Source organism: Xenopus laevis, chromosome 1L (assembly GCF_017654675.1).
Source record: "Xenopus laevis strain J_2021 chromosome 1L, Xenopus_laevis_v10.1, whole genome shotgun sequence".
NCBI lineage: Eukaryota > Metazoa > Chordata > Amphibia > Anura > Pipidae > Xenopus > Xenopus laevis.
In genome coordinates this window covers 218569930-218587547 of record NC_054371.1, presented here as the reverse complement: position 1 = coordinate 218587547, position 17618 = coordinate 218569930, and the positions used below count along the sequence as shown (strand labels likewise).

The following is a 17618-nucleotide window of genomic DNA, read 5'->3' as shown; positions in this document are numbered from 1 at the left end:
GTGGATCTCTACATCTATGGCCACCTTTAAAGAACAAATAGGCTTTAACCCTAAATTGCCTTCAGACTGAGACAGAGGAGCCCTGATCAAAGGTTTGCCCTTCAAGGGGAGCTGGAACTGAAAAGTCCAACCACCACTGTTTTAGAAGAACACACTTGAATTGAAGAGCTGTGGTTCAGCCAGGTTACTTAGTTTAGCTTTAAAAACCCATGTTATTATATAAATGTTTTTGAATTTCAAAAAGGTCAGCAATCTGACCACATAACACTTGGGCGAGCCATGTAAGGTTCTGCTGTGATGCTATCTGTAGATAAGGAGTACTCGGGACTGCCTCCTACATCTGTTTGTACTTCCAAAGCCACAGAAAACACAAAAGAAAAAGCCACAATGGTTGTGACCGTGGCTTATCTCGAATTCTCCATTAAGTGGAACACGCATGCGGTTTCTTGTGATGCAATCTCAGCTTTCTCAGAGGAATCCAAAGTTCTAGTGAGAAACTGAGGCGTTACACACAGATTGTGCTTTGTTTAATTTGTTAGGAGAAGGAAAGCCTGAACTGCTTTATAACCAAACATAAAACCCAAACTGCCATATTTGAATTATGAAATACTGCCTCAATGTGCAGAATGGTGAAGTAAAAGCTTTCCTTGTGGTGCTTTATGACCCAAGACCAAGTACAAGAGCAAGCAAGGCTGAAGCAAGGGTGGGGGACACCATTGTGATTTTTTATTCTATCATTGTCCAAAACCAAAAGAAAATACACAAGACTAAAGCAATGACTAAGGCCATCAATGTTTAGAGCTAAAACTGGTTCTGTTTCTCATGACATTTCCCTTGTCAACAAGACATAAATTCAATAGCAAAAAAGGGTTGCTTCAGTTAAAAATTGCCTTTAATTCTTTATTTTCAGTGGCAGGCCAAGTAGTATTGACTTGGGCACTAATACTACTTGGTCATGAACTGTGTATGGTTCTAAAAATACATGTTAATAATAATAATAATAATAATACTCTTACGCCTGTTCACAACCAGCAACTGATAATGCTATTTGGTTGTTAGAGGTCACTGACCCTGGCAACCAACACACATACAATATAGATCAGTAAGGGTTCAGTTTTTCTGTTATTTTTCATTTTTCTTACTATTTGTTTATTATTTGCTTCTCCTACTGATCTCACATTCTCACTTCCTAACTATTTGCTAGTGTGAGGATTACTCAACCTGGTGGACTAGTGGGCCGGTCTTCCTCTTCTGATGCGCCGGTTCCTAAGGGCGTGCGCGGCGCGCCTCCTCCTTCTTTATAGGCGCAGTCGCGCTGGCGTCATTGGCACGAAATTTAAACAAATTTGAAGGGACAAATTGTATTTTGTCTTTGCCTGTTATAGGTTTCTTCCTTGTGAGTTCCTGGTGCCTCTGTGCTGTTTAAGCTTCTGTATTCTGTGATCTGATTACCTGTTGTGACCCCTGCCTGCTACTGACAATCCTGACTTCTGAAATCCTGACCCTGCCTGGTAACCGACTCCTCTATATCCGTAACCCTCCTGATTGATCTCCTGGTTTGATCCTTGCCTGTCTGACTCTGCTTGCACTCTGCATGCCCAGACCCGGCCTGATTTGACTCCGCTTTCTGCCTACGCCTTGTACTGTGACCTTCTGCCAAAAAGACTTTTGCTTTACCGTCGGTCCCCTTTGCTCATCCAGAACCTTTCGCTTGGCACCTCTCTTAATAAGACCTGGCAGCATCCGATTATCTGAGGGCTCTTCCCAAGGTGAAACAGGCGGCTGTTAAAGGCAGAAGCAAGAGCCGAGAACAGGGTGCTTAGCATTGGTTCTGGATTTAGGGTCCCGACCGTGACACCTAGTTGCTAGGGTATGTAAGCCCTAGTGACCAGATAGCAGATGCAATTCCCAGCCCGCCAGACAGAAATATTACAAACACCATAACAAATGAAGACTGTCTGCGGATTGTCTTGGAATCCTGGCGTCTACATGATACTAAAAGTTAATTTTCAAGTGAGCTGCCCCTTTAAGCCTTATGTGTGCAGATCAGTTAAACAAATTGCTAAACAAACAGATTTCGACACTGCTGTGTTTCTTATCAGATGTCAGAGCGAGATTGCGTTTCATGTACAATGTCAAATCTGTGGCACTCAGAGGTTAATTGCAAATGCCTTCAGGCTCCTAGGGGGCTGCATAGAGTTACCATCCAGATCAGCCCTCTGCTGGTAGTTACCAAGTGGTAGCTAGAGAGAGAGAGAACACAAACTTAATCAGAAACTCAGAGGAAACTTCTAATATCCTCGTAGTTTTGAACTGGGGGTTTACATGAGTCATGGGACCCAAATTACATCACTAAGCACTGTTTATAACTGATCACTAAGCATCATTTTTAAGGATATCATTTACAGGGTATGTATATGCTCATGGAGAGAGAGAGAGAGAGAGAGAGAGAGAGAGAGAGAGAGAGAGAGAGAGAGAGAGAGAGAGAGAGAGAGAGAGAGAGAGAGAGAGAGAGAGAGAGAGAGAGATTATAGATAGATAGTTAGATAGATAGAGATAGATAGATAGATAGATAGATAGATAGATAGATAGATAGATAGATAGTTAGATAGAGAGAGAGAGAGAGAGAGAGAGAGAGAGAGAGAGAGAGAGAGAGAGAGAGAGAGAGAGAGATAGATAGATAGATAGATAGATAGATAGATAGATAGATAGATAGATAGATAGATAGATAGATAGAAAGATAGATAGATAGATAGAAAGATAGGATGATAGGATGATAGATAGATGGGTGGATGGGTGGATAGATAGATGGATAGATAGATAGAGAGAGAGAGAGAGAGAGAGAGAGAGAGAGAGAGAGAGAGAGAGAGAGAGAGAGAGAGAGAGAGAGAGAGAGAGAGAGATGATAGATAGATAGATAGATAGATAGATAGATAGATAGATAGATGATAGATAGATAGATAGATAGATAGATAGATAGACAGATGATAGATAGATAATAGATAGATAGATAGATAGATAGATAGTTTACATTAATTACAAGGTACTGGTTTATTATTACAGAGGAAAAGGAAACCACTTTTAGAAACCAGAAATTATTTGATTAAAATGAAGTCTATGGGAGAAGGGCATCCTGTAATTCAGAGTTTTCTGGATAATGGACTTCCAGATAACGGATCCCATACCTGTACTGTTTTAATATTATACAGGAAAAAAATAAAGTACTTAAAATGGATACATCACTCTATATGTGCTGCCTACAGAATGAAAACTAACATACCTGTCTGAAATTCCCCCCGAGAATTGCAAATCTTGCAACAATAGGAAAATATCTAAAACCTATAGTAGGAAAGTGTGTGCAATGAAAGGAATGCATCTCAAGAGCCATTTGTGCCGCTGAAGCACTCTCTGAACAGTTTAATCTCAACTGACAGTTTAACCATGCAGTGCTCTGATTGGTCCACTGCTTTAGCCAGCTCATTATAGAGCCAAGCTCTTTATGAAAGTAGAGTAGACCTCCAGGTACAGTTAGACATCAAACTGTCTGCATACAGAGAAATGAGAGCTTAGAAGTACTTTATGAAGAACATTTATCAAAGGTCGAATTTCAAATTCACGTGAGTTTTTTTAAATTCCCTTAAATTTGATTGAATTCAAAATTCGACATGGGGAAATTTATTCATAGAATTGAATTGTTAAAACTCAGTCGAATTTTACTGATCTGAAAACTCTAATTGAATTCATATTCGAATTAAAAAAAACTTGATTCGAGTTTTTTTCTCTGAAAAAAACTTGAATGTCAGGAAGGCTACATGCATCACCAAATTGATCCCTGGACCTCACCCATTAACTTATACAGTAATTTGGCAGGTTTTAGGTGGCGAATAGTAATATTCTAATTCTTCAAGGGCTGGAGTATGATAAATCTCGAAAATCGAATTCCAATTTTTTTAAAAACTTGAGTTTGGAGTGCAGAGAAAGTCAGAACTTTTCAGTACAAATGCGGGACTGTGGATTGAGCTGTCACATGCGGGACAGTCCCACTGAAAACGGGACAGTTGAGAAGTATGTGTAATACACCATGGTTGGTCCCACACTTTTCGTATTGAGCTTTTCACCTACTGGTTAAAACTATATGTTATGTAATGTATTTTAATTGGTCAACACCCATTTAAAAGGATTGTACCAAGGGGAGACCTGCAGCCTATGCGTAAGAGCTCACACAGGCAAGAAAAATTTTAACTCATAAAAACTTGAGCTACTGCTTTACTGGGAGATGGATCTCACCTGGATGATCTGCAATTGGTCTACTTTTTTATTATTTGTGGCTTTTTTAATTATGTAGCTTTTTGTTCAGCAGCATTCCAGTTTGGAATTTGAGCATGTATCTGATTGCTAGGGTCCAGTTTACCATAGCGACCAGTCAGTGGTTTTAATGAGAGACCAGTATATGAAAAGTAGGTTATGAATATAACATTAAATTGTAGCCACACAAATCAATGGGTTTCTTTTGCATTCTGGGGTCAGTGGCCCTCATTTGAAAGCTGGAAAGAGTCAGAAGTAGTGATGGACGAATAAATTCGCCTGGCATGAATTTGCGGCGAATTTCCACGTTGTGTCGTAGGCAAATAAATTTGTGAATCTCCCAGTGACAATTTCCGATTTTCACGATTTTTCTGTGAAAACGTTAGAATTTCACGATTTTTTGCATGAACTTTCCGACTTCACGATTTTTCGCCGATATTTCGCCGTTTTGCGAATTTCGTGAATTTTGCAGGAAATTTGCGAATTTTTCGGAGAAAGAGAAACGGGAGAAATTCACCCATCTACAAAAGACGAGATCAAATAATTTATAAGAAATAAAAATGAGGACCTAAGAAGTAGGTGTTTTATAACATACTAAAATGTAACTTAAAGGTGACCTACCCCCTTTAAGAACTGAAATTTCAAGCGTTGTGACCCCAATCCACTGCTTGAGCCCTTTTTTTCCTGTAATCTTTGTCCTAAAGTTCGAAATCAGAATGTATTTAATCATCTTGGCACCACAGCTGATCTACCAACAATCATGTGCACCCCAAAACTGACCCAATGTTCTATGAACTGCTGCCGATTAGAACACACTAAGCACCCTGACTGCAGCTTCGTCTAACTGGGTCAGAGCTCAGCTAGATGATTGGACACTGGGCCACTGAAAATCCTTGGCTTTGAACAAACAAGATGTGTTACCCATGAAATCAGCTCTTATACTGTATATGACACAGACATGGGGACAGATTTACTAAACGGCGAAGTGGCCGTCGCTAGCGAAAATTCATCAGAAATCTCATCTGCAGTCACATTTACTAACAATTTACTAACAGACGTAGAGGACAACTCGCTAGAGAAAGAGACCGTCGCTATCAGAGTTTTTGCCCCTTATCGCCAGGTGAATTTTTGCTCAGGAGAATGATCATTAATCGATTCATGGCCCCATGGTGGTTAAAAAAAACCAGGAAAATAAACACACAACCATGCAGCAAATAAACGATAAAATTTTTAGAATTCAACTACAAACCTAATCCCCCCCCCACCCAAATAGACAATATTATACACTCCACGGAAGCAAAAATTAACTTTTGGGTTTTTTTATTTAATGACTGTATCCTTTAAATATGAACAAAAAGGAAAACACTTTGTTATATGAAAACACAGCAGGAGTTCCCCTTTAATGGTTCCATACGGGAAATTAAAGAACAAATGTAATTACAGGTTTTTCTTTTTGTTAAGTACTTAAGTACTAACTCCTTAAGGACGTTATCCAGTTAGCGAAGGGTTAACTAGGAGCAGCTCTTTACAGGCGACTGTTTGCCATTAAGGCCGGCATGTCACAATGAGCCGGGGCCCGTGATTTAACGAACACTTAAACTGATACGATTATTTTACAGGCGGCAGATACCAAGATGCAGTTGATTAAACTCCTAATTGCCACTTGCGTTCCACAAAATATCAAGTATCTCCTCCTGCGCTATTAGCGCTTTACTATGTCTGTAACATTCCCCGCCACTGATCAGTAGCCGCTCATAATTACACATAGAAGAGTCAAGAAAGAAACGTAAGTAGACATTTACAGGGGAAGAAAAATGTTGGCAATCCGTCAAATATTTATTTTTTCCATGACTCTTAAAATAAGCATTTTTATTGGGTAAACCCACTTCTGTGCATCCTGAGACTGGCATAGTCATATAGGGGGGTGAGGAACCTACGGACATTGGTGTGCCAGCAGCAGCACTATTTGCCTAAATCTATTATTTTAGGGGGTTATTTATCAAAGCTCAATTTGTTTATACCGAAAAAAATTCAAGTTTTCGAGGGTATTTTTTAAGTCAAGAAGAGGCACATTTAAAGGTCGGATTTCGAATTCATGTGCTTTTTTAAAAACTCCCATTGACTCTAAATTCAACCAATCAAACTTTTTTTAAAAAAAAAAAATTGATTTTTGTAAAACTCGGGTGAATAGGATAGATATGAAAACGCGTCTTGAATTCGATTCGAGTTTTAAAAACTCAGATGTCAGGAAGGCTTCAAACAACTCCAAATTGGTTCCAGGACTAACTAAAACAGCAATTCAGCAGGTTTTAGATGGCGAATAGTCAAATTCGAGTTCTTAAAAGGCCAGAGTATGATAATTCTTGAAAATCACATTCAAACTCTAAATTTGAACAGTTCCCTAGTCAAATTTGACAGTTTGGCCATTAAAAAACAAAAAAAAAATCGAATTTTTAATTCGACCCTTGATAAATCTGCCCCGAAGTGTCGGGTTAAAAAATAAACTCAAATTTTTTGTGTTTTATTTAAAAAAAAACTCAAATTTTTCAAGATTTAGTAAACCTCGAAGCTGGAAACAACTCTAATCCAAAAATACTGCAGCTAAAAACTTGTCGAGGTCATGTAAAAGTCAATGGCCGAGGTCCCTTGAACCATTTAAAGATGTTTGAGAGAGAGTGAGTTTGCAATTGGTTTTCATTTTTTATTATTTGTGGCTTTTGAGTTATTTAGCTATTTATTCAGCAGCTCTCCAGTTTGCTATTTCAGCAGGTTGGTTGCTAGGGTCTAAATTACCCTAGCAGCCATATATGAATATGAATAAGAGAGACTGAATAGAAAGATGAGTAATAAAAATTAGAAATAACAATACATTTGTAGCCTTACAGAGCATTTTTTTTCCAGATGGGATAAGTGACCCCCATTTGAAAGCTGGAAAGAAGGCAAATAATTTAAAAAAACTATAAAAAATAAATAATGAAGACCAGTTGAAAAGTTGCTTAGCATTAGCCATGTTATAACTAACTACTAAAGGTTACAGGGCAGGGACACACAAAGCTACTGGGTGAGATTAGTCGCCCAGAGACAAATAGCTTCTTCGGGCAACTAGTCTCCCCGAACAGTCTCCAATCTAAATCGCCGGCGGAATGGCACTCGGATCAATTCATTTTCCGAAGTCGCCAGATGTTGCCTCACAAGGAAACTGTGGGCGACTTGGAAACTAAGCGATCCGAGTGCCATCCTGCCAGGGATTTCGATTCTAGCTGGCGGGGAGGCAGTTCGGGGAGACTAGTCGCCCCAAGAAGAAGCGGTTTGTCGCTGGCCGACTAATCTCCCCAGTAGCTTTGTGTGCACCTGCCCTAAAGGTGAACCCTTTAATGAATTACCTTTGTAAATATAAATGTAATCATTCAGCAAATAAATGCACAGATACTGTACACCAGGCATCCACTAACTACTCTTTATGACATCACAGTGAGCAAAGAAGAGAAGTATGAAGAAGTGAGAAGTCTAATTCTAATGTAATTTTCCAGTTTCCAGTCATTACACATTGCCAGAGGGTTTTTAAGATATTGGTAAATATAATTGCTGTTGAAAGTTGCCTTTGTCCAATACTTTTTGTTCTGAGCACTCGCCCCTGGTTCTCTCTGGAAATGATGTAGCAGAAGTCAGTTTTCCCGCAGCTGTCTCAGTAGTGCAGATAAAGCAAACGACTGCTTTCTATAACAATTACATAAGCAAATAAACGCAAAGCCATTGAAACTGGTTAATCAATGTATCTGGCACAGAAGTTGCTCAAAATGACATTTCCTCTCGTTCTGCAAAAGAGCGTTTGGAGGTTGAGTTCCCCTTTAATGAAGCGATGTGGACTGCAGAGCCGAGACACAGACAGCAAACACTGAGCAGAGCATCTCTCATTAAACTAAAGCTGACCTTCCATGTAAAGATGTAATCATTTAGCAGGGTTGCAAAACAAGCAGATCTTGACAAGGTTTGGCCACCCTTGGACCCATAAACTGATCACAGTTCCAGGGGAGTGTAGTAAGGAAACCAAACCTTGACTTATTAACTCTTTGGGGCAGATTTACATATGGTCGAATATCAAGGGTTAATTAACCCTCGATATTCGACTGCCGAATGTAAATCCTTCAACTTCGAATATCGAAGTCGTAGGATTTACCGCAAATAGTTCGACCTAACGAAAAATCATTTGATCGAACGATTAAATCCTTCGAATTGTTTGATTCGAAGAATTTTAATCCATCGAACAAACGATTTTTCTTCTACCAAATAAATTGCTAGGAAGCCTATGGGGACCTTCCCCATAGGCTAACATTGCACCTCGGTAGGTTTTAGATGGCGAAGTAAGGGGTCTAAATTTTTTTTAAAGAGACAGTACCTCGATTATCGAATGGTCGAATAGTCGACCGATTTTTAGTTCGAATCGTTCAAGACGAAGTCGTAGTCGAAAGGTCGAAGTAGCCAATTCGATGGTCGAAGTAGCCAAAAAAACATTCGAAATTCGATGTTTTTTTTTATTCTATTCCTTCACTAGAACTAAGTAAATGGGCCCCTTAATCATATGTATAAGTGATATATATATATATATATATATATATATGGGGATTCTACGGGGGAACATAGCAAGTGCCTTAGAGCTCATTCTAAAAGAATTTGCGTCTTGATTGCCAAACCAGTGCTAAATGCAGAACTGAGCCCTAATGGGCACAAGGTAGCCCTGGCCATATGGTAAAAGGTAAGTACATGGCTCCATTGTGACCTGTTAGAAGAGAATAAGGTGCTCCAGAATAAAACAGAAAATGACTCACGAAACAGTGAAAGTGGTCCGGGTGCACCAGCCCCAGACCCCCAGCTTTAGGGAGCGGTACAGGAATATAGGGGCAGAGCTGAACGGCACTCAAACAGATCCACAGGACCAAAGGAGTTCAGTTAAAAAATAATTTTATTCGTAGAAAAATTAAAAATGTATCTGCATCTTTATCTACCCTACGTGTTTCGCACCCATTCAGGGCACTTAGTCATGGGCCCAAAAAGAAAAATCTACTGAGGGGGCGCAGCACAAACAGTCCCTCCTCCCGGCCCTCTAACTCTGCACCACCCAGCTTTTACCACGCCAGTATTTCAAAGGTACAACAAGGTCTGGGGAAAGGGTTAACACCTTTTTTTTTTTTGACCAAGACAGCCCTGTTTTTGAAGGGCTGTCTATTATTGACGCAGCGATCAGCCAATCGCCGATCAACATATCATAGCCCTGCCCCGACATTACAACCCTACCCCATCACATCACGAACCTGCCCCCATTGCAGAACGGCCGGCCCCCAGCGAGAGTTAGACAGGCCAAAATGTGGCAACCCTAAATGAGGAGGGGGGACTATGGAGCAGCAAACCCTATGGTCCAGGCCCCCCTTGTCGTCTGGGCCCCCTGCAACCACAGGGTCTGCTGTATAGGTAGTTACGCCACTAGTCTCTGCACTCTATTTCAGCACAATTACTCAGGGCACAAAGTACAAAAAAAAGGCTGGATGGGTAAGGTGTTAAAAATATACAGGTACATACAGGTATGGGACCTGTTATCCAGAATGCTCAGGACCTGGGGTTTTACAATTAAGGGATCATTCCATAATTTGGATAATTATTAAATAAACCCAATAGGCTGGTTTTGCCTCCAATAAGGATTAATTATATCTTAGTTGGGATCAGGTACAAGTTACTGTTTTATTTTTACAGAGAAATGGGAAACCATTTTTAAATAGTTGGATAGTTTGGGTAAAATTGAGTCTATGGGAGATGGCCTTTCTGTAAGTCAGAGCTTTCTGCATAACAGGTTTCCGGATAACAGATGCCATACCTGTGTATATTGAAGAAACAAGAGTGTAGATGCAGAAGAGGAAGGCCAGAAATGCTAGGGAATCCCCTGTAAGCTGAAGGGTGCCGAGGGTTGTTTTATTTAAAAAAAGGGGTGGCATTTTTTAGATTTTTTTCCTTTTTTAGATACAAGGTCTGAATGCAAAACTGTACTTGACATATACAAGCATTAACTCTGATACCCAACTCCAGGTCAGCGTTAAAAGCAGAATATTAAATCAGATGTTTCTATATAAATAAATGAGGATGATGATGATGGCGATTCCATGAATTTCAGAAACAAAACCCACCTCGGAATTCCATCCCAGCAGCAGCCGCACAACCTCCCCACTCCGTTGTAACTTCCCAGGAATTCCAGACAGAACAAACAACGCTCGGGACGCAATCTGTCTATGATTTCTCTGCAGTCACAACTTTCTTGCAACATTCATAAACAAGGGCAGGCGAAGGTCGAAACAGCAATCTGCCCGGCCAGTTACACAGGCACATTTGTTTATAGGCCAAGGCGAATTTCCCTGCTGTAAAATACTCAAACGTAATCACTGAGAACCTGCGAGTGACGCTGCGCAGTTGCACATCCAGAAATAATAAAATAACTTCCTTATTAGCAAAAAACATACATATTTAAAGGGGCTGTTCACCTTTCAATAAGCTTTTAGGATGTTATGGAATGGCTCATTCTAAGCAACTTTTCAGTTGGCCTTCATGATTTATTTTTTATAGTTTTTGTATTATTTGCCTTCTGACTCTTTCCAGCTTCCAAATGAGGGTCACTGACCCCATCTAAAAAGGCTACAAATGTATTGTTATTGCTAATTTTTATTACTCCTCTTTTTATTCAGGCCCCATATTCCAGTCTCTTTTTCTAATCAATGCATGGTTGCTAGGGTAATTTGGGCCCTAGCAACCGGATTGCTGAAACTGCAGAGCTGCTGAATAAAAAGCTAAATAAATCAAAAACCACAAATAACAATAAATGAAAACCAATTGCAAGTTGTCTCAGAATATCACTCTACTCATTATCATACTAAAAGCTGATTCACAGTGAGTTTAGATTTTACCTTTATTATGATTATAATGAGCTTTCTGTGTCCATGGCAACCATTAAAAGTAATCAGAAAAGGGGAAAAGCTTTCATAAGAACATGAAAAAATAAAAAAAGACCAACTGCAAGTCGCTTTAACATGTCATTGTCTATATACTATTTAGTGTTAAACCAGTGGTCCCAGGGGGACGTGTATTGAACAACATTATGAGGGAGGACAGGGTCATTTTGCCCAGCGCTATGCCATTACCTAGTTCAAAATGAACTGTTTTACATCATAATGAAATCTTGTAGCTGTATCATAGTATCTACTGAGTCGTCATCATCACCGCCAATCACAACACAAATCATCATTATCAAATGAAACAACCCCAAAACCACATGCAACAAATGACCTTTACATGACTCTATAAACAGGGATTTTTGGGGTTTATTTTCACCCCCTTATTATCTTGTTAATCAGTGAAACAGCAGAAAGGTTCCCAACAGCCTTTCATCAGCTCAGTGAACCTGAAATCGTACCTGAAGCACGTGGCTAATTCTCCTGTTGGCTTCACACACGGGTATTTAGTCGTCGTGATTTTATTCTCCGAGCAAACTTCCCTGGGAACAAAAGATGTATTTCTATATTATTAAACTGATTTGAATACTGACTGTTTCTCCTACCCAGTCCTCATGTAAATTATTGGCACAGGTATGGGACCTGTTATCCAGAATGCATGGGACCTGGGGTTTTCTGGATAAGGGATCTTTCCGTAATTGAAATCCCCATACTTACTTTACTAAAATAATGATTTAAACATTGAATAAACACAACAGGATTGTTTTGCCACCTATATTGAATGGTTATATCTTAATTAGGACAAAGTACAAGGTACTGTTTTATTATTACGGAGAAAAAGGAAATATTTTTTAAAATGTAATTTGTTTAAAATGGGAGATGGCCTTCCCGTAATTTCAGGATAAAGGGGGTTCTGAATAATGGATGCCACACCTGTATTACTGACATAGAATATGTTGGCCCTACATGGCAGAAAAGGAAATAGGATGGAGTTCCCCGTGAAATAATTAGCAGTTTAACATATGCAAATACAGTGTGCAGTTTAATGAGGCTTGCGGAGGTGGGGCAGATAAGCTTGATGAGGTATCCAGATATTTGTCTACTGCCTATAGTAATATAATGAGGTACCAAGGTGTATTTCTATGCTCACAGCAGCAGGGCTCCCTTAGTGGTAGATTAAACCTGGATTCCCAAAAATCAGTTCAGCTGGGGCAGCAAATGTGCTACTTATTATTATTGGAATATCAAGGCACATGCCAATTGGTTCACAGTATAATCTTACAGGTTACTTTATCTGCCCATAGTGATACAGGTTATACAGGTATAGGATCCCTTATCCAGAAACCCATTATCCAGAAAGCTCAGAATTATGGAAAGGCCATCTCCCATAGACTCCATTTTATCTCCATTTTATCTATCTATCTATTTTATTTATCAAATCTTTCCCATTTCTGTGTAATAATAAAACAGTAGCTTGTAGTTGATCCAAACTAAGATATAATTAATCCTTATTGGAGGCAAAACCAGCCTATTGTGTTTATGTAATGTTTACATGATTTTCTAGTAGACTTAAGGTATGGAGATCCAAATTACAGAAAGATCTGTCATCTGGGAAAAATCCCAGGTCACAAACATTCTGATTAAAAGGTCCCATACCTGAACAATAATATGGGGTGCTCCGAACTTATAATAACTGGCCTTATTGCTCAGAATACTGAGATGCCCACAGGCCGGGTTATTATAATAATATGGTACAAGCGTTGGACCCGTTATCCAGAATGTTCTGGACCTGCAGTATTCTGAAAAAGGGATCTTTCTGTAATTTGGATTAATGTACAGGAATGGGACCTGTTATCCAGAATGCTTAGGACCTTGGGTTTTCCGGATAACGGCTCTTTCCGCAATTTGGATCTTCATACCTTAAGTCTGCTAGAAAATCATGTAAACATTAAATAAACCCAATAGGCTGGTTTTGCTTCCAATAAGGATTAATTATATCTTAGTTGGGATCAAGTACAAGCTACTGTTTTATTATTACACAGAAAAAGGAAATCTTTTAACATTTTAAATAGTCTAGGGGACATGGCCTACTTGTAATTTGGAGCTTTCTGAATAATGGGTTTCTGGATAAAGGATCTCATACCCGCAAAACCCATAAATTGGGTTACCAGTCCACGGAAATATAGTATATAGTGGACCCCTTATATTAAGGTACCTGCCTATAAAGACACAGTATAATAAGACTGATCAGTCCATAGTAATACAGTAGAGTATTATATAATAGAGTTATAGTATAGGAGGCACCCATGAGTTGAGTTACCTGCCCACACTACAGCACAGTATGTGGCAGGGGGCTGAGCTGCCCATAATCTAATGTGATATGTCATGGAGCAGCGCAGGGGAATTCTAGTAATATAAAGTGATATAAAGTGATATAAAGTGATATAAAGTAATATCAGAGAAATGCACCCACCTGTCTGTCTCCAGCTCCTCTCGGTAAGTCCAAGCCAGTCCCAGGGAGAGCAGAAGTAAGAGGCAGCCCAGACACAGGCAAACTCTCGTGGCCCCTCTCTCACACATTGGCCTGTCTGTGGCGGGGCCCCTGGGTCGGTTCCGCGGTGCGAGCTCTGTCCCTCGCCTTCTCCTTACTCCGCTGTGAGACTCGGGACTAATAGTGTTGCGTGCGGGGCACCGGGAGACAGGTCACTGCACAGAATGGGCTGCAGGGGGCGCTCGCGAGAGGTTTAATTCTGGAGCCGGAGGTCAGACTGTGGATCGCGGAGCAGAGGGGATTTAGCTGAGCGGTGAGTTACACAGAGCGGCCCCAGCCTGGTGTATCCAGGGGAGGAGAGTCCTGGGAGAGAGAAGACAGTCACAGTTCTCTATGTGATTGGGGGATGGAGGGCTGCCTGAAGTTTAGGGGGCAAGTCCCCTGTATGACTGGTCGGTTATATATAGGATCCCGTTTATTACAGATGAGTGTAAATGTATAAATAAGGAGGGAGGTGCTGCCTGTGTGTGAGTGGGAGGGAAGCTCCTCTAAATGATTAGGGAGGGGGTTCCCTGTCTATCACAGCTGATGGCTGGAGGGCTGCCCGTGTATAATTGTATTCCAGGGGGGGGCACATAGGGACACACGGGATCTACTGAGCCGGACACCTCCTGTAATTGCCTGGAGTTACTGATATGTCTCTCCCTGTTCTGTCTGTTCCTCCCCTGACTCTTCCTTAACCAACCCACAAAATATTCTTAATATTGAGACTCCCACCCTCACTCACCTTCCTCTCTCTCCCCAGAATAACTTTGCTTTCTCCTAACTGTATACCCTGCACATCTTTTATCTGCCAACTATACCCCTACATATTCTGTATACCCCCACCTACTCAATTCTTTTATTTCTATACCCCTACATATTCTCTATACCCCCACCTACTCAATTCTTTTATTTCTATACCCCTACATATTCTCTATACCCCCACCTACTCAATTCTTTTATTTCTATACCCCTACATATTCTCTTCTCTCATAACTACACCCCCTATCTACATAGTAACATAGTAAGTAAGGTTGAAAAAAGACACATGTCCATCAAGTTCAACCTTTTAGTTTTTTTTTTTTTTTAATCCACCTAACTGCCAGTTGATCCAGAGGAAGGCAAAAAAAAACCCATCTGAAGCCTCTCCAATTTGCCTCAGAGGGGGAAAAAATCCTTCCTGACTCCAAAATGGCAATGGGACCAGTCCCTGGATCAACTTGTACTATGAGCTATCTCCCATAACACCTACTCAATTCTTTTATTTCTATACCCCCCTAAATATTCTCTATACCCCCACCTACTCAATTCTTTTATTTCTATACCCCTACATATTCTCTATACCCCCACCTACTCAATTCTTTTATTTCTATACCCCCTACATATTCTCTATACCCCCACCTACTCAATTCTTTTATTTCTATACCCCTACATATTCTCTATACCCCCACCTACTCAATTCTTTTATTTCTATACCCCCTACATATTCTCTATACCCCCACCTACTCAATTCTTTTATTTCTATATACACATACATATTCTCTATACCCCCAACCTACTCTATTCTTTTATTTCTATACCCCCTACATATTCTCTTGTCTCATTACTAAATCCTCTACACACTTTTGTCTCCTCGCTGTTCGCACACTATTCTTTGCTTCACACACACAGGCAAATGATTTCCTATCTATACTCCCTGCACACTCCCTCTTGTATCTTACTAAAGTTATCCACTCTACACACTCTGCACACTCACTGATTGTTGTCTATATACACTATACCCAGTGTATGGAGGATAGTTGCACCATTGCTTGTCCCCCCAGCCTTAGCAACACCCCATGGCCTCATATCAACTGTTGTCTGTGTAGTTAATAGTTTACATTGCTGCCCTTGTCCTATCTCCCAACTCCTGTCATTGCCTCTGTCACTTGTCTCTCCCCAGTACAGGTCTTCTCTCACTTATCAGGGCCTCTCCCCTTTGGCCTCTCCCCTCTGCTCAGCGTGTGCCTCATTCCCAGTTGCCCTCCTCTTATCTCAAACTGTCTCTGTGCTCTCTCCGCTCTTCATAAATCTCAGCCTATCTGTCCCTCCCCAGGAAAGGAAGATATCACTGTGTGGGGGTATTGTGTTTTGGTACAGTGTCACCTTTATCTGTTCCCTTGTCTCCCCGTCTCCCCCAGCACTTCTGCCCTTCCCTTCCCTCCATTCTCCTGCCTCTCTCCTGCTCAAGGTGGGATTGATTTGGAGCTTTCATGTGACACATTCACACTGTAAACTTTCTGGGATGTTTTCTTTCCTCTTTTTTTAGTGCCCAGAGGTTGAATGATCAGAGGAGGAGGAGCTGGGCTTTGCATGACATGTAATTCCATGGATCCAAAGGGGGGCCACGCAGGCTCCTTCGCCTTTCAATTGAATTCCAGTTATTTATAGGGGTTTCTATCAGTCATTTCCAGCTGCAAACTTAGGAAAAGCTGGCACAACATGATACAAATCATGTGAAACAAAATGCGATTATGTGCCATGTGTTCTTGTTACTGGCCTACTTCTAGATAAAGTATGATTTCATGTTCTTATAGCCGGACAGTTATATGATTCCTTTTTTAATGTAAGGCAGGGACTGTTCGTCCTATACCCTGCCAGACATTATTGCACTACAACTCCCAGCATCCCCCTGTAGCTACTAGATCACAATCATTCATATGCTTGCTTTCATCATTTTAATTGCTATATGAGTTTATGACTATACATTATATTATATTAATTGGCAAGGTTACCAAAAGAGCGGATCTTTAACCAATATGAGGTGGGAAATAGCGGTTGGCTCATAATTGCTCTATAAGGCTGTATAACGATGAGTTTTTACATGCAAGTTGAAAAGTTGTGTTTGGGAGTACCCACCTAAAAATACAATTAAGGAAAGTTAAAAACCCTTTCTTTTTTTTACAATAATCAAGGTGGTGGTGAGAACTACAAGGGTCTATTACACAGCGGTGGAATAAATAAAAAAATCCTACTTTTGAACACTAAGGTGGGGTTGGTTAAAACAATATTGGCCTTTTTTTTTTGTTTGATGGTCCTGTGCCTGTGGCGCTGGCTTTATATTTAGTTATTGAAATTTCGGGCTTGAAGGGATACAAGTGCGAGCCGGATAAGGATTGTGGACAAAATTGGATCTTGAGACTCTAAAAAAAACTTTGGACATATTGGATCATAATTGCTGCTTTTTCACAGGATTGAGGACCTTGATCTGCTGGGAAAATCAGAAATCAAATCTACCTGATCTACATGGGCAAATAAACTGCTGTATTTGTCTGAAGGTCCCAAATCAGCAGCTTAAGGGGTTGTTCTCCTTTAAATTAACTTTTAGTATGACGTAGAGAGTGATATTCTGAGTCAATTTACAATTGGTTTTCATTTTTTATTATTTGTGGCTTTTCGGTTATTTACCTTTTTGTTCAGCAGCTCTCCAGTTTGCAGTTTCAGCAATCTGGTTGCTAGGGTTCAAAGTACCCTAGCAACCAGGCACGTTTCAGGGGCTGCTGCCGCCTGAGGCAGCAGCCCCAATGCCGCCCCTCCTCCTGCTCCTGCAGGGGCCGCATCGCTAGTGCAGTAAGCGCTATTGCGCTCGCTGCGCTAGAAGAGCCGAATTTCCGTTTCGGCTCTTAAAGTTACCAGAGGCGAAAGTTACCAGAGGCGGCTTTTTGCCGCCCCTGGTAACTGGCCGCTCCGTGCCGCCTGAGGCAAGATTCTCACCTTGCCTCATGGCCGGAGCGGCCCTGCTAGCAACCATG

At 40.6% G+C, this 17618-nt stretch overlaps 1 protein-coding gene across 1 annotated transcript in view; it reads right to left on the bottom strand.

Annotated features, from left to right (window-relative positions):
• Positions 1-14662, bottom strand: part of LOC108695834 (collagen and calcium-binding EGF domain-containing protein 1) — a 204272-nt gene extending 189610 nt beyond the window's left edge. The window contains exons 1-2 of the mRNA XM_041569798.1: positions 13768-14662; positions 11756-11836 (exon numbers count right to left, since the gene is read on the bottom strand). Of these exons, the coding sequence (XP_041425732.1) occupies positions 11756-11836; positions 13768-13874 (188 nt within the window). The 5' untranslated portion in view covers positions 13875-14662. The remainder of the gene's footprint in view (positions 1-11755; positions 11837-13767) is intronic.
• Positions 14663-17618: the final 2956 nt, after the last annotated feature.